The sequence below is a fragment of the Pristiophorus japonicus genome, chromosome 8 (genome assembly GCF_044704955.1).
Source record: "Pristiophorus japonicus isolate sPriJap1 chromosome 8, sPriJap1.hap1, whole genome shotgun sequence".
Lineage (NCBI taxonomy): Eukaryota > Metazoa > Chordata > Chondrichthyes > Pristiophoridae > Pristiophorus > Pristiophorus japonicus.
Window position 1 is genome coordinate 117,750,344 of NC_091984.1, and position 27,535 is coordinate 117,777,878.

The 27,535-nt window shown below is 42.7% G+C and overlaps 1 protein-coding gene across 1 annotated transcript in view; it reads right to left on the reverse strand.

Annotated features, from left to right (window-relative positions):
* Window positions 1-2,262: 2,262 nt before the first annotated feature.
* The window catches only part of LOC139268723 (regulator of G-protein signaling 5-like), a 70,049-nt gene continuing 44,776 nt past the window's right edge, over window positions 2,263-27,535 (reverse strand). The window contains exons 3-5 of the mRNA XM_070887348.1: window positions 19,157-19,218; window positions 6,840-7,006; window positions 2,263-6,126 (exon numbers count right to left, since the gene is read on the reverse strand). Of these exons, the coding sequence (XP_070743449.1) occupies window positions 5,965-6,126; window positions 6,840-7,006; window positions 19,157-19,218 (391 nt within the window). The 3' untranslated portion in view covers window positions 2,263-5,964. The remainder of the gene's footprint in view (window positions 6,127-6,839; window positions 7,007-19,156; window positions 19,219-27,535) is intronic.

The window sequence follows — 27,535 nt, forward strand, 5'->3', positions numbered from 1 at the left end:
TCACCAAGTGTGTGGGATTGGTGACTTTACTCCAAGGGGTTAAAGGTGCTGATAACATCGGGAACATCAAGTAATGCCACATATGTCTTATTTTGCATCATTTTTTGCATTGTCAGCTGTGGCTCAGTTGGTAGCACTCTTGCCTGTGTGTCAGAAGGTTGCAAGTTCACAATCCCACTCCAGGGACTTGAGCACAAAAAAATCTAAGCTGACACTGCAGTGCTGAGCGAGGTGAGAGGTGTCATTCAGCTGAGATGTTAAACCGAGGCCCTGTCTGCTCTCGCAAGTTGATGCAAAAGATTCCATGGCACTATTTTGAAACAGAGCAGTAGAGTTATCCCTGGTGTCCTGGCCAATATTTATCTCTCAATCAACATAACAAAAAAACAGATTATCTGGTCATTATGACATTGATGTTTGTGGGAGCTTGCTTGTGCTCAAATTGCTTACCGCGTTTCCTACATTACAACAGTGACTACACTCCAAAAGTACTCCATTGGCTGTAAAGCGCTTTGAGATCTTCAGTGGTCGTGAAAGGCGCTATATAAATCCAAGTCTTTCTTTATTATATCATCAGTATTTTGAGAGTGAATTACTTAGAAATATACCAAATTCTTCAAAATATGTAGAAGATACTTCAAAGAGATCTGTGGAATATAGACGGGGTGATGTGGGGTATGGAGGAGATTTTAACCCTTATGCCCCGCCCCTTGCATAAACAGGTGAGCAGTTGCAGACACCCAGGTTTACTTATCTGCTCTGGAGCTGATGGTTGCCAACTTCTACTGAGCAGGTGGCAAGGGCAGCCACCCAAAGCTGATGGGGTCCTTTTTTATGTTTCTGACGACATCATTGGGACCTGACTGCAATGATAAATCACTGGTCTGCACGAGAAGTCGCTGTGCCTTTCCCAGAAAGTAAATGGAGAAGAGAACATAGGAAGAGAACCTAGAAAGAGAATTTTTATAATAGGAACAGGAGTAGGTCATTTGGCTCCTCGAGCCTGTTCCGCCATTCAGTAAGATCATGGCTGATCTGACCTTAGCCTCAACTCCACTTCCCTGCCCATAGGAACATAGAAGAGAAATCATGGCTATAAGAGTCACAAAAAGGTACATTGTCTTACTTTCTTTGTGGGACCAGGTCCAAGACAGCTTGGGCCTGCCTTGCATGTAATACACCCCTCCTCCTTCCTACGCGCGAGACAAGCGCAGGACAGCCCCGGCACCCGATCTGTGCCATGCTCGAACCGGCTCTGGTTGGCGGGCGACCTCCGGGCCACACGTGTTCCCCTGCTTCCCAACTGGAACAGCTGGGAAGTCAGTGAGATTTATGTGAGGTCTGGGGGTTACAATACATTGGACCTGATTTCTAGAGCAGGAGGTTAGTTTCTAACTCATACCTTTGCTCACCCACCGAAAACAGGCCCAGAGTTAAAATTGGACCAATGGATTTTAGTTCCATGATTGAGAGGAACTCATGACCACTCCTGATTTTTCATTCTCCTTTTTCCATTTTAGAGAGCAGCAACTTTTTCAGGATACTCACAGCTCTCCACTACCTGACGCACGTAACCTTACTTCCTGAATGAACTCAGACCTGAGTGTTGGCCAGCCCTCCAACCATTGTGGCCTTCACAACCTTCCCTGAGTCCATCCACCTATGACCTTTCCGGCATGGGACAATGCATTGTGATCAGCAATGGGAATCATGGCTGATTTTTCTCCCTCTGCCGCGCTCTCCCCCCCTACCCGCCACCACCCCTCCGCCCCCCCCGCCACCCCCTGCCCTCCCCGCCACCCCTCTGCCCCCCCCACCACCTGTCACCATTCTACCCCCTCACCACCATCGCTCGGAGCCTCTACCTTTCCTGTCTAACTGCAGCACCTCCACTGGCTCATATGGCAAATGAACTAACTCAGCTCAGATCAAGAATCTTCCTGGTATGTTCATCGTATTTAATTTTAATGAATGGTTTAAAAGATAATTGAACGGGTAATTTAGCAGTAAACCAAGTTGTTATTACAACCTCATCGGTTTTCATTCCCACCGTTCAGTTAATACCAGGTACAGTGCTATTTATTGGGCTTTCCACTGTGTTGTGAATATTGCAAATATTTTCATTGCGATGGACTGTGAAAACCGCACAGTGAGACTTCACTGCAGATTCATGAAGAGCATGCATTCATTCAGTAACTCTTTGAACCCATCAGGAGCTGTTCATAAGAAAATCTATTAATTAAGTAGAAGAAAATAGGCGTATTTTGGTAAAGAGATACATGTTTACTTCATTAGGTTTGTAACTCTTCCAAGATAAGACAGAATGCACGAAAGGCCACTGCAGTCATTTATCAGTTTTAACAGTACATTAATGTTCAGATAACAAGGGATAATCATTACGCCCATATCAATTCAACTGTTTCAGTTATAGAACTGAACTCCCGAAAGAACACTTCATAAAATTAACATGAAGATGTTGATAATTGGTAGTCAAATGCTTGCTTCTGAGTTGGATTATGCTCAAAGTGAAGCCTTTTTTTTAATGCAGTTCATGGGTATATAATCACCATTTAATGAGCATATTTAAAGTCATTGCCATGATGATATAATGCCTTGAACATCACGTTTGTGATGGGAAGCTGAGTTTTCTTTCGTTTTATGAATAAATGAAAACATGGATGATTTCTTGTGCAGTCAGGTACCCAGATTAAAGGTTCCTCCATTTTTCAGAAGCACACGGTCATCAGGGTGTGAAGTGGAGAGCGTAACTGCACATCAGTTTAGTGTGAATCATATCTGGACAATACTCAAACCCACCTTCAGCAAACCATTCATGGCATTATATAATCAATAGAGGCTGTCGGATCATGAGGAGTTCAAACCATTGGAGTTGATACATGTTGCATACAAAGCAGAATAATAATGAGAAAGTTAACTTTTAATAATGAATAATACTTAGAATTTCAGTATTTGCTTCATTTAGATATTAAGCTGAAAATGGGACTTTAGTAACAGCCTGATTTTACGGTTCAGTACCTTGTCTCCCAGATATGATTGTTTTATGATTTTGGCTTCAGAATTGATTTCTATTAATCAAAACATAAAACACTCATTTTAGATGGTGATTGTCAAGATAATTGTGCCAATTTTGGCATTAGTTTCTGGCATTAAGGCATTGCTGTTTAACTCCATGTGATGTGGAGCAGCACAAATGGATTCTCACCACTAAGTATCAAGCCTACCAGCCAGCAAGTGTTGAATCTAAACAATTATCAGTCAAAGCAAACATTGACAAGGTGGCATCCCTGTCGAGTCAATGGTGTAATCTTCTTATTTTACCCCTGGCAAGAAAACTGGCTAATACTGTTACATTCGGTAGAGCTCAACATGAACTATTGCCCAGGCAGTGTGTGTTTGTAATAGCAAAAACATTCCCATTTTGTGCAAAAACCAATAGTTTGTTCTAAGGTTTTATACTAATGCCGCACCTCTAGCTTGGCATCACCAAATCATTGTTTCTTCCTTGGCCCTGCTCTTTTCAACCTTGGTAGTGTCCTGCACTATGGGCTTTGGCCCTTCACCTAGGTTTCTCACTGACCTCTCACCGTAATAATCGAACTAATGAAGCATTTACTGAAACTCTTACTATGAGATTGTCCTTCAAGATAAGCCCGTGAACACCAGAATAGTAACACACATGCATTACACGAAGTACATTTAATAATGAACATGCACTGGCTACACAATTCAGAGTACAGGAATCAATTCTTAAGCATTCACTTTAAATATTTTGGTTAACATTGTAGACATCGTTTATTAGATGGGCAAGGAATATAATGCAGACAAATCATTCCGTTCATTGCTTGAGTGTACAACTGCTGATGGTGAGAGCAACCTTTCCAAGACTTTCTTTTGTGTTTTTGTGAGTGTGAGTGTTTATGGTTTATTTTTAATGGAACACAATACAATAATTTTTCTTCATTAGGATAACATGAGGACAGTATAGAACTTTGCTAATGCAGTATGTTAGCCTATGTTTATTTCCAGCAAAAAATTTGGAAATCATTGTTAGGAAATGTTGCAGTTCTTTATTAAGATTAGTTTGACCGTGTTACGCCTTAACATGGCAGTGCAGGAACTTCTCTCTTAACTTCAAGCTAATTAGTCAGATGATTTGATGTACAAAATGAAATCATTCATTCAGACGGTTCACGATATGTGCTGCCATATTAAGTTGTTACTGAATATGAGACAAAAGGAATTGTAAGAGTCTAATGACATTAATATGATTATTCGGCTTCCTCTGGCTATTTCCTTTCTTAAAATGCTCCACTTATCCCAGGCACAATACAAGTGCTACTTTCTACGCCCTTCACCTCCATCCTCTCTTGTTTTCCTTCAAGTCATCCAACACATTCCAGCCATTCCATGACAGAGTTGGTTTGATCTTAGCTACGCTGGCATCATAAAAGGAGATCAAAATATTCCCAGGCATAAAGGTACAAGAGAAGAATTGCTGCTATAACATTTTTCAATGATAGTGTTGAGACTATTCTATTTCATGTTTATTGTCTGCTGATGTTCAGAAATGACAAAAATAATTCCTTTGTATGAATTTAAATGATATTTTGAACCTTTTAAATTCAAAATAAACAGCATGTATAAAATGTATGTGGACATGTTGGTATAGATTGTACGTGGACATGTTGGCATAGATTGTATGTGGACATGTTGGTATAGATAGTATATAGATATTTTACAGCAATGCATTAACCGTGAATCCTAGCACTTTAAAAAAATTTGGTTACTTTGTTTGCGTGTGAAGTGCTTATTGGGCCATGTGGGCATATTGTGATAATTGATTCTAATAGTCCATGTTGAGCCTCAAAGTTTTTCTCTTTTGCTTTTGCTTTTCCTTCAACAAAATCAAATTGAAACGATGAGTTTAATCTCCAATACTGCAGCCCTCCCCAGTGAAGTATCAGTGATACACTGCTGTGTCGCTACTGAAGTACTTTACATCACTGAGGAATTTTAGAAATATACAGCTATACGAGCACGAGAGCTGCATCTGCTGATACTTGCATTGCTAACTATGCACGTTGTCAGTGATACTGTAGATTAAAGCAAACTATCAAAATATTCAATGTTGTTTAAGAGCATATCCTTATACTGTACTATAGTGTTATTTATTTATAGCACACTCTGTAGTATAGTTGTACGTTTATCGCACTCACTGCAGTATAGTGTTATATATTTATCTCACTCACTTTGGTATAGTGTTATACGTTTATCTCACTCACTGTAGTATAGTGTTATACGTTTATCTCACTCACTGTAGTATAGTGTTATATATTTATCGCACTCACTGTAGTATAGTGTTATATATTTATCACACTTACTGTAATATAGTGTTATATGTTTAGAGGACACTTCACGAATAAACATAGAAACATTGTGATGATTCCAAGAAAATACTTTCTGCAGTATTTGCTATACCAACTGCACAGAGTTCCTGTTTTCTCAGTATAGGAAGGATGGAAGGTGCTTGCTCAGTGGAAGGACTAGGATTTCAAAACATTTTTGCACATTCTTGTCAGGTTGGTGATAAGAATTCTAAAGGAATGATTTGATATGCCAAAGAATTTGATTGAAGCCATGTGCTTATTTATCGCTGGCTATAATCTCATAGGAAAAATAAGGCAGAGCAAAAAAAAAACACACATAAAAGACAGGTACAACGTTAAAGGTACAAACACCTTGCCAAAGATGGTGCCTGTTTATTTTCGGGCTATGCAAGGACAAGTATTAGATTTAAGTGATGTCAGTGTAGTGCCAAAAGCTTTAAAGAAAACAACACGTGGAATAATAGTTTTTGTTTAGTGAGGGAATATTCAGTTACTGACTCTGTGAGCAGGCCAGTGGTCCCACTCCACCCACACTTTGCACAGCCCAGCTACATTTCTACTTTATCAGCTCCAGATAGAGTTCAGATTTCAGAAACCTGCTGAACGAATCCTTCTCCATCAAAACCAGCACTCTCTTCTGTGCCAGTTCAAAGGTTGATGCTGAAGGTTCAACAAGGTTCTTCATGGTGACCTCTTTGGTGTAGTGGTCAACATTGACCTGCAGAGGAGAAGGCAAAAACTCAATACGGGCTCTCATTACATTGCAAACCATCATTTCTAGATCATTATCATCACATATTATCCTCTATAACACTTGTTCGAAATGTTTTGCAAAAGTGTCTTGCTTTAATTTGCAAATAGAATATTTTTTGTGAGCAGAGGTTACAGTGGATAGCCTCATAATACTTAACCATGTAAACATACAATATGGCAGCAAATGTCCCATTCATGGTGTTGTGAAACACAGTGGCTGTCAGTGAAGAGACCAAGGGGCTGAAATTGCCCCTCTCAGAAAGGCCCATTAACGCTGCCGGGAGATGATAACAGGGCGCTAAAGGGTTTTCGCCCGGCTGCGGCGGCCAGATCGCCCCCCCTGGAATTTTCCCCGGGGCTCCGCTGGCAAAAAGTGGGCTGTGCGATTAGCGCACTTGCGCGCCGACCACTTATTGCTCCACGCAGACCCTTTTGCCCCACGGGACGCGAGTCCGGTGCGGAGCGATGCCACCGATAGCTCCTCTGGGTGAGAAGCTGTAGGTGGCTGGGACGCCCCAGCCGCCCTTAAAGGGTTAATGAGCATGGAGGAATGAAAACCACAAATGAGCAAGTGAAGGGATATAATGGCAGATTCCACCCGTTCAGTTAGAAAAGGTGTTACTTCCCCCTGTCTAAACAAAGCCACATTTACAACTGCTTTTCCGATCACTGCCCAACCTCTTTAGGAGCTTCCTTTTCCATGAAATCTTCATAGATCTTCTTTGCCTTGGAGGCCAGCTGAAGAGGTGACTTGGTGGTCTTATAGTCCTCACAAGCCATCCAGAACTCGATGTTCTCCTCACTGTGCTCTGACTGGAGGAACGCTTTGAAGGCAGCCTGGCCATCTGGAAATAAACAAATGGAAAATATCTTTCTAAATTTATCATGTTTCACCACAGCCATCAGCTGGAATAGATTAAACAAGCATATTTCCTGATTAATCGCAAACACTTTGATTCTGTTGTAGTGTAAATCTGGCTACGGTGCTTGGCATTCCTGGCCACGCGTGTTTGATACCAAATATGAGAACGTTTGATAACTGTTTTGATATGCACCATTGAAGCAAACTGTCCATATGTCAGCAAAAGGCAAACAACTCAAGAGACCACCAGTCAAACATCTCCTGAAGAGAGCACGTTTAGGGTCAACTCTGCAGGTCAAATACACCCTAACGACTGGGCCAGATCTCAACGTAATTCCAGAAAGTGCCAACTTCAGGGTAAAAGGAGTACCAGCAAAAGTAGAATAAAAAAATGATGACAAATAGCCCTTTGGTTTCTAAAGTCCTTATATAAGGCACACCATGAAATGCCACACAAGAGATTATTGAACAAAATTAGGGCTCATGAGATTGGGGGTAATATACTAGCATGGATTGAGGATTGGTTAACGGACAGGAAACAGAGAGTAGGAATAAACGGGTCATTTTCAGATTGGCAGGCTGTAACTAGTGGGGTACCACAAGAATCGGTGCTTAGGCCTGAGTAATTCACAATCTATATCAATGATTTGGATGAGGGGACCAAATGTAATATATCCACCCTATCACAGGCCTTCCCTTTTGTTCTTTCCTTCACTCCACCTTTCACTGCCATTGCACATCCTTAAGAATCTGTTACATCTCGCAGGTCTGGCGAAGGATCACAGACCCGAAATGTTAACTCTGTTTCTCTCCCCAGATGCTGCCTGACCTGCTGAGATTTCCAGCATTTTCTGTTTTTATTTCAGATTCCAGCATCCGCAGTATTTTACTTTTTAATTTATCCACGTTTGCTGATGATACAAAGCTAGGTGGGAATGTAAGTTGTGAGGAGGATGCAGAGACTTCAAGGGGCTATAGACAGACTAAGTGAGTGGGCAAGAACATGGCAATTGGAATATAATGTGGAGAAATGTGAAGTTATTCACTTTGGTAGGAAAAATAGAAAAGCAGAGTATTTTTTAAATGCTGAGAGATTGGGAAATGTTGGTGCTCAGAGGGACCTGGGTGTCCTTGTACACGAATCACTGAAAGTTAACGTGCAGGTACAGCAAGCAATTAAGAAAACAAATGGAATGTTGGCCGTTATTACAAGAGGATTTGAGTATAAGAGTTAAGACATCTGTGATATATTCACAGAGCATAGCACACACAGTTCCTAACATGGCAGGCAGCTCTCTCTGAAGACTCCGGAAATCTGCCTGGTTCTATTTATTATTAACCCTGCACTTGCAGCACACAATACGTCCACATTCACAGTGTGGAGCTACAAACATTACAAGCTTAAAGACATTACACTTCTCCCTCCTTAATGAAGAAGCCATCATAACATCATACATAACTTTCATGTTTATACACAACACAGGATATAAACTTGTTTTTTTTCCATATTTACAAATTTAACTTTACCACTTGTTTTCTGTTTTGAAGAGGATACCTTTGCTCTCGAAACAGAACCTTCCAAACATGGTGTCGATTTCACACTCATTCGAGGCTCATCCTGAGGAATGTTTTCCTCCATGGAATTTCCTTGATTTTCATTTGAACTCACTCTAACTTCAGGCTCTTTATTTTCCTGATTCGGACTCAGACTTTCATTCTGATTCTCTCCTGGATTTGTTTCCAGTACATTGGATTTAGGATTTGCTACTGGTATATTAAAACTATCTGATGAGTCAGCAATAATTGAATCATTCCCACCTTCAACTCCTTCCATGTCTGTAGGTAAAATATGATCAATATGAACAAACCTAACCTGTCCATTATCAAACATCTTTACCAAATATGTGTGAGGACCACATATCTTCATCACTCTTCCTGATAACCACTTTAACCATTTATGGTGATGGTTCTTCACTCTCACCTTCTGGTTTAATTTCACACTTCTCTCTTTTACTCGACGATCATGATTCTATTTCTGTCTTAATTGTGTTTCTTCTACGGACTGTGCCAAATTTGGCTGTCGTTTGAGAAACAACTCTGCTGGTGTTCTACCTGTAGTTGTATGAGGAGTATTTCGATAAGTAATCAAAAAATTAGCCAACTTGTGATCCAATGACAACTGTAGTTTCCTTGGATTTGGATCTAACATTTGTTTTATGAGGGCACGTTTTACAATTTGTACAGTGTGCTCTGCTGCACCATTCGAAGCAGGATGGTATGGTGGAACCTTGGTATGTTTCACACCATTTTTGCTCGTGAATTGTGCGAATTCTTCTGAACGAAATTGTGGTCCATTATTCGAAACAATTTCTTCAGGGAGGCCAAATGAAGAAAATAATTTTTGTAAAATGTCCAATGTTTTACTTGTTGTTATTTTCCACATTGGAAACACCTCAACCCACTTCGAATGGCTCAATCACAATGAACAACTGTTGTCCTTCCAATACAGCAAAATCAATATGTAGCCTTTGCCATACCCTGGGAGGCCATTTCCATGGCTGTAATGGTGCATAGAAACATATACATAGAAAATAGGTGCAGGAGTCGGCCATTCGGCCCTTCGAGCCTGCACCACCATTCAATGAGTTCATGGCTGAACATGCAACTTCAGTACCCCATTCCTGCTTTCTCGCCATACCCCATGATCCCCCTAGTAGTAAGGACTACAGCTAACTCCTTTTTGAATATATTTAGTGAATTGGCCTCAACAACTTTCTGTGGTAGAGAATTCCACAGGTTCACCACTCTCTGGGTGAAGAAGTTTCTCCTCATCTCAGTCCTAAATGGCTTACCCCTTATCGTTAGACTGTGACCCCTGGTTCTGGACTCATCAGGGGAGGGCAGCAGCAGCCAAGTTCATGGCACCATGGCTGGCTCTGCTGCACAGGAGGGCAGGAAAAAGAGTGGGAGAGCAATAGTGATTGGGGATTCAATGGTGAGGGGAATAGATAGGCGTTTCTGCGGCCGCAACCGAGACTCCAGGATGGTATGTTGCCTCCCTGGTGCAAGGGTCAAGGATGTCTCGGAGCGGGTGCAGGACATTCTAAAAAGGGAGGGAGAACAGCCAGTTGTCTTGGTGCACATTGGTACCAACGACATAGGTAAAAAAAGGGATGAGGTCCTACGAAACGAATTTAAGGAGCTAGGAGCTAAATTAAAAAGTAGGACCTCAAAATTAGTAATCTCGGGATTGCTACCAGTGCCACGTGATAGTCAGAGTAGGAATCGCAGGATAGCGCAGATGAATACGTGGCTTGAGCAGTGGTGCAACAGGGAGGGATTCAAATTCCTGGGGCATTGGAACCGGTTCTGGGGGAGGTGGGACCAGTACAAACCGGACGGTCTGCACCTGGGCAGGACCGGAACCAATGTCCTAGGGGGAGTGTTTGCTAGTGCTGTTGGGGAGGATTTAAAATGATATGGCAGGGGGATGGGAACCAATGCAGGGAGACAGAGGGAAACAAAAAGGAGGCAAAAGCAAAAGACAGAAAGGAGATGAGGAAAAGTGGAGGGCAGAGAAACCCAAGGCAAAGAACAAAAAGGGCCACTGTACAGCAAAATTCTAAAAGGACAAAGGGTGTTAAAAGAACAAGCCTGAAGGCTTTGTGTCTTAATGCAAGGAGTATCCGCAATAAAGTGGATGAATTAACTGTGCAAATAGATGTTAACAAATATGATGTGATTGGGATTACGGAGACGTGGCTCCAGGATGATCAGGGCTGGGAACTCAACATCCAGGGGTATTCAACATTCAGGAAAGATAGAATAAAAGGAAAAGGAGGTGGGGTAGCATTGCTGGTTAAGGAGCAAATTAAGGCAATAGTTCGGAAGGACATTAGCTTGGATGATGTGGAATCTATATGGGTAGAGCTGCAGAATACCAAAGGACAAAAAACGTTAGTGGGAGTTGTGTACAGACCTCCAAACAGTAGTAGTGATGTTGGGGAGGGCATCAAACATGGTGCAGCAGTTATAATGGGTGACTTTAATATGCACATAGATTGGGTTAACCAAACTGGAAGCAATACGGTAGAGGAGGATTTCCTGGAGTGCATAAGGGATGGTTTTCTAGACCAATATGTCGAGGAACCAACTAGGGGGGAGGCCATCTTAGACTGGGTGTTGTGTAATGAGAGAGGATTAATTAGCAATCTCGTTGTGCGAGGCCCCTTGGGGAAGAGTGACCATAATATGGTGGAATTCTGCATTAGGATGGAGAATGAAATAGTTAATTCAGAGACCATGGTCCAGAACTTAAAGAAGGGTAACTTTGAAGGTATGAGGCGTGAATTGGCTAGGATAGATTGGCGAATGATACTGAAGGGGTTGACTGTGGATGGGCAATGGCAGACATTTAGAGACCGCATGGATGAACTACAACAATTGTACATTCCTGTCTGTCGTAAAAATAAAAAAGGGAAGGTGGCTCAACCGTGGCTATCAAGGGAAATCAGGGATAGCATTAAAGCCAAGGAAGTGGCATACAAATTGGCCAGGAATAGCAGCGAACCCGGGGACTGGGAGAAATTTAGAACTCAGCAGAGGAGGACAAAGGGTTTGATTAGGGCAGGCAAAATGGAGTACGAGAAGAAACTTGCAGGGAACATTAAGACGGATTGCAAAAGTTTCTATAGATATGTAAAGAGAAAAAGACAAACGTAGGTCCCCTGCAGTCAGAATCAGGGGAAGTCATAACGGGGAACAAAGAAATGGCGGACCAATTGAACAAGTACTTTGGTTCGGTATTCACTGAGGAGGACACAAACAACCTTCCGGATATAAAAGGGGTCGGAGGGTCTAGTAAGGAGGAGGAACTGAGGGAAATCCTTATTAGTCGGGAAATTGTGTTGGGGAAATTGATGGGATTGAAGGCTGATAAATCCCCAGGGCCTGATGGACTGCATCCCAGAGTACTTAAGGAGGTGGCCTTGGAAATAGTGGATGCATTGACAGTCATTTTCCAACATTCCCTTGACTCTGGATCAGTTCCTATGGAGTGGAGGGTAGCCAATGTAACCCCACTTTTTAAAAAAGGAGGGAGAGAGAAAACAGGGAATTACAGACCGGTCAGCCTGACATCGGTAGTGGGTAAAATGATGGAATCAATTATTAAGGATGTCATAGCAGTGCATTTGGAAAGAGGTAATATGATAGGTCCAAGTCAGCATGGATTTGTGAAAAGGAAATCATGCTTGACAAATCTTCTGGAATTTTTTGAGGATGTTTCCAGTAGAGTGGACAAGGGAGAACCAGTTGATGTGGTATATTTGGACTTTCAGAAGGCTTTCGACAAGGTCCCACACAAGAGATTAATGTGCAAAGTTAAAGCACATGGGATTGGGGGTAGTGTGCTGACGTGGATTGAGAACTGGTTGTCAGACAGGAAGCAAAGAGTAGGAGTAAATGGGGACTTTTCAGAATGGCAGGCAGTGACTAGTGGGGTACCGCAAGGTTCTGTGCTGGGGCCCCAGCTGTTTACACTGTACATTAATGATTTAGACGAGGGGATTAAATGTAGTATCTCCAAATTTGCGGATGACACTAAGTTGGGTGGCAGTGTGAGCTGCAAGGAGGATTCTATGAGGCTGCAGAGCGACTTGGATAGGTTAGGTGAGTGGGCAAATGCATGGCAGATGAAGTATAATGTGGATAAATGTGAGGTTATCCACTTTGGTGGTAAAAACAGAGAGACAGACTATTATCTGAATGGTGACAGATTAGGAAAAGGGGAGGTGCAAAGAGACCTGGGTGTCATGGTACATCAGTCATTGAAGGTTGGCATGCAGATACAGCAGGCGGTTAAGAAAGCAAATGGCATGTTGGCCTTCATAGCGAGGGGATTTGAGTACAAGGGCAGGGAGCTGTTGCTACAATTGTACAGGGCCTTGGTGAGGCCACACCTGGAGTATTGTGTACAGTTTTGGTCTCCTAACCTGAGGAAGGACATTCTTGCTATTGAGGGAGTGCAGCGAAGGTTCACCAGACTGATTCCCGGGATGGCGGGACTGACCTATCAAGAAAGACTGGATCAACTGGGCTTGTATTCACTGGAGTTCAGAAGAATGAGAGGGGACCTCATAGAAACGTTTAAAATTCTGACGGGGTTAGACAGGTTAGATGCAGGAAGAATGTTCCCAATGTTGGGGAAGTCCAGAACCAGGGGACACAGTCTAAGGATAAGGGGGAAGCCATTTAGGACCGAGATGAGGAGGAATTTCTTCACCCAGAGAGTGGTGAACCTGTGGAATTCTCTACCACAGAAAGTTGTTGAGGCCAATTCACTAAATATATTCAAAAAGGAGTTAGATGAAGTCCTTACTACTAGGGGAATCAAGGGGTATGGTGAGAAAGCAGGAATGGGGTACTGAAGTTGCATGTTCAGCCATGAACTCATTGAATGGCGGTGCAGGCTAGAAGGGCCGAATGGCCTACTCCTGCACCTATTTTCTATGTTTCTATGTTTCTATGTTTTCCCCAACATTGGGAACATTCTTCCTGCATCTAACCTGTCTAAACCCGTCAGAATTTTAAACGTTTCTACGAGATCCCCTCTCATTCTTCTGAACTCCAGTAAATACAAGCCCAGTTGATCCAGTCTTTCTTGATATGTCAATCCCGCCATCCCGGGAATCAGTCTGGTGAACCTTCGCTGCACTCCCTCAATAGCAAGAATGTCCTTCCTCATGTTAAGAGACCAAAATTGTACACAATACTCCAGGTGTGGCCTCACCAAGGCCCTGTACAACTGTAGCAACACCTCCCTGCCCCTGTACTCGAATGCCCTTGCTATGAATGCTAACATGCCATTTGCTTTCTTAACCGCCTGCTGTACCTGCATGTCAACCTTCAATGACTGATGTACCATGACACCCAGGTCTCGTTGCACCTCCCCTTTTCCGAATCTGTCACCATTCAGATAATAGTCTGTCTCTCTGTTTTTACCACCAAAGTGGATAACCTCACATTTATCCACATTATACTTCATCTGCCATGCATTTGCCCACTCACCTAACCTATCCAAGTCACTCTGCAGCCTAATAGCATCCTTCTCGCAGCTCACACTGCGACCCAACATAGTGTCATCCGCAAATTTGGAGATACTACATTTAATCCCCTCGTCTAAATCATTAATGTACAATGTAAACAGCTCGGGCCCCAGCACAGAACCTTGCGGTACCCCACTGGTCACTGTCGGCCATTCTGAAAAGTACCCATTTACTCCTACTCTTTGCTTCCTGTCTGACAACCAGTTCTCAATCCATGTCAGCACACTACCCCCAATCCCATGTGCTTTAACTTTGCACATTAATCTCTTGTGTGGGACCTTGTCGAAAGCCTTCTGAAAGTCCAAATACACTACATCAACTGGTTCTCCCTTGTCCACTCAACTGGAAACATCCTCAAAAAATTCCAGAAGATTTGTCAAGCATGATTTCCCTTTCATAAATCCATGCTGACTTGGACCTATCATGTCACCTCTTTCCAAATATGCTGCTATGACAGCCTTAATAATTGATTCCATCATTTTAACCACTATCGATGTCAGGCTGGCCAGTCTATAATTTCCTGTTTTGTCTCTCCCTCCTTTTTTAAAAAGTGGGGTTACATTGGCTACCCTCCACTCCATAGGAACTGATCCAGAGTCAATGGAATGTTGGAAAATGACTGTCAATGCATCCACTATTTCCAAGGCCACCTCCTTAAGTACTCTGGGATGCCGTCCATCAGGCCCTGGGGATTTATCAGCCTTCAATCCCATCAATTTCCCCAACACAATTTCCCTCAGTTCCTCCTTCTTACTAGACCCTCTGACCCCTTTTATATCCGGAAGGTTGTTTGTGTCCTCCTTAGTGAATACCGAACCAAAGTACTTGTTCAATTGGTCTGCCATTTCTTTGTTCCCAGTTATGACTTCCCCTGATTCTGACTGCAGGGGACCTACGTTTGTCTTTGCTAACCTTTTTCTCTTTACATATCTATAGAAGCTTTTGCAGTCCGTTTTAATGTTCCCTGCAAGCTTCCTCTCGTACTCTATTTTCCCTGCCCTAATCAAACCCTTTGTCCTCCTCTGCTGAGTTCTAAATTTCTCCCAGTCCCCGGGTTCGCTGCTATTTCTGGCCAATTTATATGCCACTTCCTTGGCTTTAATACTATCCCTGATTTCCCTTGATAGCCGCAGTTGAGCCACCTTTCCTTTTTTATTTTTACGCCAGACAGGGATGTACAATTGTTGTAGTTCATCCATGCGGTCTCTAAATGTCTGCCATTGCCCATCCACAGTCAACCCTTTAAGTATCATTCGCCAATGTATTCTAGCCAATTCATGCCTCATACCTTCAAAGTTACCCTTCTTTAAGTTCTGGACCATGGTCTCTGAATTAACTGTTTCCTTCTCCATCCTAATGTAGAATTCCACCATATTATGTCACTCTTCCCCAAGAGGTCTCGCACAACGAGACTGCTAATTAATCCTCTCTCATTACACAGTACCCTGTCTAAGATGGCCTCCCCTCTAGTTGGTTCCTCGACATATTGGTCTGGAAAACCATCCCTTATGCACTCCAGGATATCCTCCTCCACCGTATTGCTTCCAGTTTGGTTAGCCCAATCTATATGCATATTAAAGTCACCCATGATAACTGCTGCATCTTTATTGCATGCACCCCTAATTTCCTGTTTGATGCCCTTCCCAACATCACTGCTACTGATACATTCACAGAGCACAGCACACACAGTTCCTAACATGGCAGGCAGCTCTCTCGGAAACCTCCGGAAATCTGCCTGGTTCTGATTATTATTAACCCTGCACAATACGTCCACATCCACAGTGTGGAGCTACAAACATTGCAAGCTTACAGACATTACAACATCTTACTGCAATTATATAGAGTCCTGGTGAGACCGCTTCACTCAGAGGGTGGAATTCTCTACTCCAGAGGGTTGTGGAGGCTCAGTCTTTGAGTATATTCAAGATAGAAATTGATACATTTTTGGATATTAAGGGAATCAAGGGATATGGGGATAGTGCAGGAAAGTGGAGTTAAGGCAGAAGTTCAGCCATGATCTCATTGGAATAGTGCAGCAGGCTCAGGGGCTGAATGGCCTACTCCTGCTCCTAATTTTTATGTTCTTATGCTAGCATAGATCTTGCATCAAGTACCAATGTTTGGACATGTCTGCTCTTTGGGACAGAGTTTGGTCCCAAAGTATACATTTAGAAAAAAGGTCAAGAGTAACTTTGGCAAATCCTTTTCTTTGAATGTTAAAAGTTTTATAGATGTTATAGTTTGTGAATTCCTTTGTATTGACATTGTATTGATATTATACCAATGTCGAGTGAACAAAACCATTAAAATGTCCAAACTGTAGCACTAAAAATGCATATGTCTAAGGAGTGTTTAGCTTTACAAAGTCTATGGCAGTTCTCCTCTTCTGTCCAGATCCTGTGTTTCCATAATTCCTACCCGGTGGCCATTCCTGATGCTGGTAACATTGGCTACAAGGATATTGAATTGTAGAGTCTTTTTAGCATTGGAAATCTTTTTTGGAACTAAAAATTGAAGGGAAACTCTGCCTTTGTGTAAAGCCTAACAGAGTTCTCTGCAAATGGCTTTTTATCACATTCTAGTCTGCTGAGGCCACTTTTCCAGCAGTATACAGTTACTGACAATCTAAGAAGCAAGTTCAACAACACAGGAACAAGTCCTGGATGAAGAAAGGTTGACTGCTGGGAAATATGGTTTTTTTAAGCCACTTGTCAGCATAAGAATATACAAGAGCTGTCTCTGAGCGCTGAACTGAAAAAGCTTTCAATTCCAAATGCATGCTCCTCTGGGATGAAGTGTTGCCTATAATCTATTTCTAGGCTGTTGGTTTATCCTGAGAATGAAATAAATTTGAGGTTCAAAAAAGTACTTGCCAGGGACCGATTTGAAGGCAAAGGATGAGAAGAACACAGGTGAAGTAATTGACCGACACTTGAGGTGAAGGTCAGTGTCAGAGTTCACTTTGAGCCGGATAATGTGATTTGCTGCAAACCAGACACATTTACATCTCACAGAATGGGGTGTTCACTGTGACAGATGGATTGCAATGTATGGTATCAATGTAAGGTAACATTGTAAAATTGAGAAAAATGTGAGCACATTTACCTTAGCCACTTTATGAAACTGGACAAATTGTCCCTCACTTGCTCCCAGGTGCAGTGCACAGGTGAGACAGAATTCACTCTTTACTAGTACTTTTCACTGAAGGATAAAGTTGTCCTGACCAATATTGCTCTCTCGACCAACATTGGCACAAATAGATTATCTAGCCATTCATTCAATTGCTGTTGGCACCATGCTGTGCACATTCAGAATGGCTGTTGTGTTCCTTTAACAACAGTGACTGCAATCAAAAGTTATCCTATTCTTTCTTCTTTGTTGCTTTGCTCCAGTTATTTCTTCCCCTTTGATGTGGCAGGCTGATTATGAGCTGCTGGTGCTGGATAATCTATCCATTTAAAAGATAAATAAGGTCTGGTTTTAACCTGGGGTGGGAATGGAGCAGGCAGGGGCCTAGGGGAGTGCCAAACCCCTCTGAGCTTAGCAATGTGAGACCAAGGTGACTTTAATGCCCGAGCCTCACTTACACGGCCCCAGTCAGTTGCTCACCCGAAACCGGTGTCTAAAGCAGCTCCTGGCTGGCAGACTGGAGTAAAATGTCAGCGGCAGGAGGCTGCCGAGGAGAACCAAAGGAACGGTCCCCGGCACTCAGGCAAGGCGCGGGGAGGGGGTTTGGGAAAGGCCTCGCGATCGAGGAGGGGGAGTCTGAGCCAGGAGATGCCTTTTCATGCTCCTAAAATTGACCTCTTTGGACCTCTTCTGATCCCCAATCCTCTTCTGCTGGTATCACCTGGCAGGAAAGCCACAATGGCTTCTCCACTCAGACCACTGGTTAAAATAGCAGTCGGGTCCCAATGATATAATTTAAAGAAAGACTCTGCCATTTTCTAACTGTGAAGAATAAGGGGTACCTCTTGCTAAGCTTTTCAAAGGATTACATGGAATTTACAGTACAGAAACAGGCCATTTGGCCCAACACATCTATACCGATGTTTATGTTCCACATGTGTCTTAAATGAATCTATGCTATTCGCCTCAACTACTCCTTGTGATAGCAAGTGCTACATGCTAACAGCTCTCTGAGTAAAGAAGTTTCTCCTGAATTGCCTATTGGACTTATTAATGACTATCTTACATTTATAACTGCTAGTTTTGAACTCCTCACAAGTGGAAGCATCTTCTCTATGTCTACCTATCAAACCCCTGCATCATTTTAAAGATCTCTATTAAGTCACCTCTCAGCCTTCTCTTTTCGAGAGAAGAGAGCCCCAGCCTGTTCAGTCTTTCCTGATAGTTATAACCTCTCAGTTCTGATATCATTTTTGTGAATCTTTTTTGCCCTTCTCCAGTGTCTCGATATCGTTTTTGTAATGTGGAGACCAGAACTGTTAACAAATCAAAATGTGGTCTAACTAAAGTTCTTTCGAAGTTTGACATAACTTCTCTGCTTTTAAATTCTATTCCTCTAGAAATGAACCCCAGAGCTTAGTTTGCATTTTTTTTGCTGTTCCTACATTTAATGATTTGTGAATGTGGACCCCGAGATCCCTTTGCTCCTCTACCTCATTTAGACTCTTACTTTACAAGGAGTATGTGGCCTCTTTATTCCTCCTACCAAAAATGCACCACACCATACTTACCTGTATTGAAATTCATTTTCCATTTACACGTCCATTCTGCAAGTTTATTAATATCTTTTTGTATTTTCCCACAGTCTTACCCAGCATTAACTATAACCCCCAATTTAGTATCATCTGCAAATTTTGAATTTGTACTTCCGATTACATTCCTGTGAAGCACCTTGGTACGTTTTACTTTGTCAACAGTGCTATATAAAGGCAAGTTGTTGTTGCTGTTGTTGTATGATACCATTGTAATAATTTATCTATGATTTGAAAAACATTTAAATTGACTGAAATCTTTGTGATTTATAAAACCAGAATCAGATTGCCGATTGGGTCACTTACAGTTGTTCATCAAAAGCTTCTCCAGAGATTCACACCACTGCAACACTTCAAGGTGGGAAGGCCTGCAAAAGAAACAGCACATTAAAAAAATTAGGTACTTCTATGTGAATGAACCAGCTAGCAAATCACATTGAATGCACGTACAGTGTGATTAGGCAGCTTCAGGCACCAATCACACGATTTCAGAAAATGACTTGTGGTGACTGTTACATCTGACCCCATGAAGTTGTCGGAGTATCTACAGGAGATGCACTTTATTCCCTCATGAGTGTCAGCCATGGCTCAGGTGATAGCATTCTCAACTCAGAGTGGAATTCAGGTCCCACTACAGAGAGTTGAGTACAAAAATCCAGGCTGACACTCCAGTGCAGTATTGAGGGAATGCTACACTATCAGAGATACTGTGTTTCAGAAGAGGCATTAAACTGAGACCCTGTCTGCTCTCTCAGGTGGACGTCAAAGATCCCATTGCATTATTTTGAAGAAGAGCAGGGGAGTTCTCCCAGGTGTCATGGCCAATACTTATCCCTCAATCAATATCATTAAAAAAAGGTGATCTGGTCAGTATCACATTGCTGTTTGTGGGAGCTTGGTGTGTGCAAATTGCCTGCTATATTTCCCATATTACAACAGTGACCGCACTCCAAAAGTAATTCATTGGCTGTAAAGTGTTTTGCGATGTCCTGAGGTCGTGAAAAACATTATATAAATGCACATCTTTCTTTTTCTTTTATTTCTTCATATTACACATTCTAGAACTGTGGAGAAGTATCTTCTTTACAACAACAGCTTCCATCCATATAGCGCCTTAAACGTAGAAAAGAGTTCCAAAGTGCTTTACAGAGGCATAATGAAAAAATGGACGCTGAGCCAAAGAAGGGGATACTAGGAGGGCACTTTTCTCTGGTTTACCTTGCTTTGGGTTTTGCAACAGATGTTCCTGAAGTTGCATGTCTTGGCTTCTCGAAACAGTCACACTACATTTAACATGTCTTGGTTTAGTTTAATTGCAGCTTTGTGCTTGTAAAGTGAGTTTTTATAGAAGTGGTTCATATGCAGAGGGCTTCTAAACATTGTTTTCATTTGCTCATTTTTAGAATCGGTTTAACCATCAAAGATACCTACTTTTTATCTGCTATTTCGAACATGGCAGCACCTTATGAAACTTTGATACTCTTTTTAATAAGTTCCACTGTTGTCCCCTGACCTGTGAGGAGACAGCATCGGCAGACGGGGGTATAAGTATCAGAGCAGTCCCAGGACCCAGTGCGGTGCCCCTCCCCCGCCCCATCCCATGACCTGTGAGGAGACATTATCGGCAGGCGGGGGTATAAGTATCAGAGCTAGCCACTGCAGGGAGTGACGCGAGCTGACCCAGGAGTGCAACCACTTCTAGAAGGGCAACTGGACTGACGTCACTGGAGTCCAGGCAGCCGATTGGAGCAGCATCTGAGCCCAGCGGGGGGGGCCAGTGTTCGAGCCCAGCAGGAGCGGAGGTCGAGCCCAGTGGGAGCGGAGGTCGAGCCCAGTGGGAGGCGGCATTTGAGCCCAGCGAGGGGTGGCGCAGCATTTAATATCGGTGGAGTCGTGGCTCAGGAGTGGTGCAGCACGTGACATTCGATGGGTTGTGGCCCAGGAGTGGTGCAGCATGTGACATTCGAGGAGTTGTGGCCCAGGAGTGGTGTAGCACGTGACATTAGAGGGGTCGTGGCCCAGGAGTGGTGCAGCACGTGACATTAGAGGGGTCGTGGCCCAGGAGTGGTGCAGCATGTGACATTCGAGGAGTTGTGGCCTAGGAGTGGTGCAGCATGTGACATCAGAGGGGTCGTAGCCCAGGAGTGGTGCAGCACGTGACATTAGAGGGGTCGTGGCCCAGGAGTGGTGTAGCACGTGACATTCGAGGGGTTGTGGCCCAGGAGTGGTGCAGCACGTGACATTCGAGGGGTCGTGGCCCAGGAGTGGTGCAGCATGTGACATTCGAGGAGTTGTGGCCTAGGAGTGGTGCAGCATGTGACATCAGAGGGGTCGTGGCCCAGGAGTGGTGCAGCACGTGACATTAGAGGAGTCGTGGCCCAGGAGTGGTGCAGCACGTGACATTAGAGGAGTCGTGGCCCAGGAGTGGTGTAGCACGTGACATTCGAGGGGTTGTGGCCCAGGAGTGGTGCAGCACGTGACATTCGAGGAGTTGTGGCCCAGGAGTGGTGTAGCACGTGACATTAGAGGGGTTGTGGCCCAGGAGTGGTGTAGCACGTGACATTCGAGGGGTTGTGGCCCAGGAGTGGTGTAGCACGTGACATTAGAGGGGTTGTGGCCCAGGAGTGGTGCAGCACGTGACATTCGAGGGGTCGTGGCCCAGGAGTGGTGCAGCACGTGACATTCGAGGGGTCGTGGCCCAGGAGTGGTGCAGCACGTGACATTCGAGGGGTTGTGGCCCAGGAGTGGTGCAGCATGTGACATTAGAGGAGTTGTGGTACAGGAGCGGCGCAGCATGTGACATTAGAGGGGTCGTGGCCCAGGAGTGGTGCAGCACGTGACATTAGAGGGGTTGTGGCCCAGGAGTGGTGAAGCATGTGACATTAGAGGGGTCGTAACCCAGGAGTGGTGCAGCACGTGACATTCGAGGAGTTGTGGCCCAGGAATGGTGCAGCATGTGACATTAGAGGGCTTGTGGCCCAGGAGTGGTGCAGCATGTGACATTAGAGGGGTCATGGCCCAGGAGTGGTGCAGCACGTGACATTAGAGGGGTTGTGGCCCAGGAGTGGTGCAGCATGTGACATTAGAGGAGCTGTGGTACAGGAGCGGCGCAGCATGTGACATTAGAGGGGTCGTGGCCCAGGAGTGGTGCAGCATGTGACATTAGAGGGGTCGTGGCCCAGGAGTGGTGCAGCATGTGACATTAGAGGGGTCGTAGCCCAGGAGTGGTGCAGCATGTGACATCAGAGGGGTCGTGGCCCAGGAGCAGAGCAGCATTTAACAGCGGCGGGGCCGTGGCCCAGGGGAGGCACAACAGAGCTTGGCCTCCAGTCGTCTTGGTCAATCCTTGCCACTGGACAAGACCGAGCTGTGTCAAGCCCGTGTGGTGGCTGGTGCGCAAAAGTCACCACATGTTAAAAAAATCCACGCACAGGCATCTTCCACCCTTTAAGATGTAACTCATCGTAACACTCGTGAACCCATCTTTTTTTGGTGTGAAAAGCGTCATCCTCTGTCCCGAAGGACTGCCTATATTACTACTATTTTCAAATTGTTTAAACATCTCAAAGTTTCCAAATTATAGTTATATTAAACTCATGGATCAGGAATTCCACAGTCAGAAACTAAAAATAGACGTACCATGTAATGTACCACATTTTGTTTAATGATTGAGTTGGCAATTCAATCTCAATTAAAGTAATAGAAGTCATGAAAGAAAGCTGCATCTTGCCCAAAAGCCATTTGACCTCTAAATTATGTTTCATGTCACTGGAGTTTGTAGGTGGGTGTAAGCAGATGAGTTTATATGTTTTAATGTAATCCTTTTCCCAGTTTGGATACTGTGTCACTCAGTTGTAGAAGTTCTATTAACACATGACTTTACCCAGCAGATGACAGAGCTGTATCATTAATACAAAGCCCGTCAATTGGCAAGTTACACCAAAGCTTTGCTCGGTACTTTGATATTTTCTTTTATCCATACATCCCGATTGTTTTCAATAGAGGCGGAGTCAAGAAAGTTGTCAATTATAACCGCATTTTCCCCAGCAAAATTCACACCAGAAAAGAAACATAGATTCTCGCAAGTATGATTTGGGAATCTCTGGGATTGCAGCCTTAATCTTTGCACTTGATTCCCAACACCTCCTATTTCCCTGGTATTCATCTGGTCACGTCACAAATATTACCACCATCGAGACTAAAGGGATGGCTTTCACCACCGAGTGAATACATTTATGGTTCAGCTTGGCCCAGTGGTCGCACACTCACCTTGGAGTTAGAAGGTTGTGGGTTGAAATCCCATACTTGGATTCTGAGCACATAATCTAGGCTGACGGTGCTGAGGGATTGCTGCATTGTTGCAGGTGCTGTAATTTAGATAAAATATTAGATTGATGCCCTGTCTACCTGGTCAGGTGGATGTAGAAAGTCCCATCTGCTATTTGAAGATGAGCAGGAAATTAATAGCCAACGTTCTTCCCTTAGCACCACTGAAAATAGACTAGCTAGTCATCAATTTGCTGTCTGTTGGATCTTGCATTGCACAAATTCAATACAATGCTGTATAACATCCTGTTACACATTTCAAAATTATTGGCAATTCCTTTACAAACAGATGGAAATTAATTTCAAAGATAACATATGGCTATTTGGCTATTTTCATAAAGCGATTATTCCCCAGGGAAAATAATGCAACAGAAAGAAATGAAACATTTTTATTTACATGGGATCTGTCAGCAGATTGCACAAAGCACTAAATCAGAAGTACTGAGTGGCTTTTTATACTTGGATGAGGATTGTATTTGTAACTACTATGTATGGCTCAGGATATCTAAATATGAGTAAATAGGAAGTGGTTTGAAACATTTTTTTTCCTCGGATTTTGTTTGGATTGTGAATGTGTTTTAACTGGCATCAATTTTACATGATTATCGTCTGTCCTGACTGGCCAGGTTAAGTGACATTCAGGTTAGTTTACCAGGATACTGCCACCTAATTAATGCAAAGGACAACCGGCCACTTCAATATCAAGTTCAGAGTGGTTTCCGAAAAGCTATGCCTCACAATCCAAATTTTTGTCCTTGAAACATCGCAATCTCACTCAGCCCCAGTGGTGACTTTTAGATTGTTAATCAGGAATATCCATTAGCCAAACAATGTTAGTGGCCCAAAATGTCCTGTAGCGGGCCAATGAATGGCACTCACTGTTAGTTCGACTTGACCTTGTTCGTTTAATGTCGACGATATTTTGCCCTGCAAGTTGTTGGAAGTGGGAGATGGAAATGCACTCTACAGGGCATCTGGAATCTGAATGAACAGGGCAAGCAGCTGTATATCTTCTTAACCAATCAGATTGAAGGGTTGCGAAATTGACAGCGCAAGGACTGAACAAGGAAGTGTAAGTTTGAATGGTGAATTCAAATTCAAATCAGGTACAGAAAGAGAAAGAAAGAGGGGGAAAGAAAGATTGGATTAAGAGAGAGAAAAAAAGAAAAAGTAAGAAAAATATAATTAAAAAAAATCTCCAACAACAATTAAAACCTGAAGGAATGAGACTCCACACTTGTAATAGCTAATTTTCAGTGGCAGAGGGGTTGACTGTAATTAACACTTATCAGATGGTTAAAAGGGCACTTAAACTGAAATGGACAATCCCTAACATTCTGGGATGGGTTTATTTTGTATCTACTGTGCAAGTACAGGAACCTCATGCCGCTCAATACATTTCAATGGTGAGGCAGACAGTGGGATACTGTTTTCGCAAAGCTAACAGCATCTCTGACAGCAACCTTTGGATTTTTGCTTTCAAACGCACATCTGCCCTTGCCTGAAGTTGTTGTGGTATTTGTGCATAAATAATAGTGAGCGCTATTGGTCTTGCCATTATTTTGACAGCAAGATTTAGCCCATTATCTACCCAGTCATCATCAACGTTTAATGAATATCTTTTGACCTGTTATGAAATGCTCAATCATATGAAGGTAATGTGAGTGCTTTAATACCAGAAAACATCTGTTGATGTCAGGTTCAGTGATGTGTCGTATGTGCTGATGCAATGAGCAGTATGTTTGCCAGTGATGCAGGCTGTAACTGTGCATGAAATAGATTGATTTGACTTGAGTTGCCTCATTCTTTGGGCTAAAACTTCTGTGCTTCATCACACATCAGAAACAGAGTAGAAAATTACTATTTTGAAAGCTGGAAATATTCAGTTGTGAAAATATTATTGGATTCACAGGTTGCAGCTGAGAGTATAGAGTTTCTCATATAAGCATTGGATGATCCTTACCATATGAAATTTGCTTTGAAAAAAAAGATGCAACTATCACACAGTGGGAGAGTGGGTATCATGGTGGATTTGAATAATGTGCTTGTTCCTATGGGACCTGGTTTTGAATGCAACTCTGAGGAGATGAGGAGAAATTCTTCTATCACCGTCGGCCGTTAAGGGTCTGAAATGAGAGAAGGCAAAGGAAATGCTCTCCTCCTCCTCCCACCCCCTCTTTCTCTACCTCCTAAAAAATGTGTCAAGTTCTCAAACAGCACTGTCTCTGAATCCTGACTTAAAAACTATCTCAAAGATGATTTAGCTTTATTCTAGAGCTGACCCCCTTGTAAAGATGTACACGGACAATCGGAGATGAATATAAGCAGATTCAGTCCACCTCAAGTTACTACTGTAAGAAAAGCCAAAGGACAAGTTCTCATCCAGTTTTTTTAAACTTCTGTCTTTCGCGCTGTTCTGTTGCTTTTCTCTTTGCTTCTCTTTTTTTTTGCACCTTTTGTTAGGTTGCTATTTTGTCTCTCCTTGGTGTTATCTTTATGTTTCTTTTGATTTTCTTTACTAACTCACTGTTTTTCTTGTGTTTCTCTGCTTCTCTCTAGTTTTTCTCTCTGCCCTTTTCTCTCTCTCTCTCTCTCACTTCCTATCCATTCATCTTCAATTTTTCTTTCTTTTCTGTTTACTTATTTTTCTCATGCTCTCGCTCCCAAAGCCTGTGCCCAGTTCCAGTGGCCACTGAGGTAATGCACCGCATGCTACACTGACATGATTACTAAAGCACTACAAGAAGATTTTGTCGACTTCTCAATATCAAAAATGCCATTGCGTAGTTCTCTCTAAACTCTGAAGCATTCTTTTGGAAATCTGAAAGCCAAAAACTCTTGCAGACATGAACTTTGGTGGGAACTCCTAATTATATCTGTATTTGTTTCAAGGTTCCCTTAGAACATGGGTGTGCCTATAGAGATGGGAGAATTGCTCAGCTTAAGCCTTAGATGGTAGTGACTAAAAGCCCATTCATTGACAAAGTAGCAATGCCACAGTCGCCATTTTGGATTTAAATTGAGTAAATGTTCATGTCCATTTGCCTTTCTGGAGTTCGACATTGTAATTAGAACAAGCTGACATGGGATTCTACAAAATCTGGAAATGAGTAAAACAAACCACGTTAATGAAGTTCTTGTTGACTGAAAAATCTGCCTTCTGTTTTTTTCTAAAATGCTAACAGCTGTTGCCAGCTGCCATGATATTAACACGAGTTTAATTTTTGCCCAGAATTACAAAGTCTTTGCAATGTTGTCACGATATTTTCACCCTGCAGAAATATGGAACATTGTCACGATATCCTGAGTAAGTCTGTACAGATTAAGTGTACATTTTGCTGGCTCCTCCAAGATGCCCTTATCTATCTGTATGTCTTCAAAACCTTTGAAGTGGGGTAGGTGGGATGGAAGAGAGCAGATATAAAAAAACAGAACACCTCTAATGGACTAGAACCAGCTGCACCACATAACTCATGAATTCCAGGTATGTAAGCAAATCTGGCAAAAGCACGGAAAGTTGACGTGCTTGAGAGGTTTTCCGTGTAGCATAATTGCAGTTTAACTATGTGATTTTTCTTTTTACAAGAAATGATGTTCGAGGCCAAGTTCAAATTGGACCAAGTAAGAACATCATCAATAATACCTTTTCTTATTCACCCTGTTTTTTTTTAAAAAGATAAATAAAATGATGTTAATTTTTATCTTTAACGTTGTCCATTTTGCTGCCGGTCTCCTATTTCTGCTTTCTAGTCACTCTGGTCCTCTACTTGTTCGCTCCATGTTAACTGTTCGTTTATTGTAGTGATATGGATGACTGTTGCTGAGGTTCAACAATACGCACCACCCATTTGGCTGTGTGCATCATCGGTGCAACCTGCTCCCTATTATATTGAGCAACAGAGCAGCTGTTTCGTAAAAGAGGCAGGTACCGAAACATGGTTCTTTGGAAAGATTCTTAACTATGTTTTCTCTTGCCATTTGACAATCGGAAATTCTTGAAGATTATAATCACTTTTTATAAATTAAAAAAAAAAAGATTATTTCCACATGAAAGCTGACTGAACAGAATCAATAAAAAGGTAGCAGAAATAACAAATATGGAAAACTGCAGCCTTGCATTTACAAACTTGGAGAACAGTTGCTGAATAGGGGAAATCCATTTCAAAAGTGGGGTAGATGGTACTGTCTCGATCATCCTCAATATTGCCTAAGCCATGTCCATGAGGTGATTTATACTTTCAATAAATTGATCAATGTCATTAAAATCCAATCTTCCATCAGTGTATAGCAATTAGAGTTTAATTTCCAAAACCAAATTGATTTGCCTCCAGCTGGTCTCAGTTACCGGTTGTGTGGTTG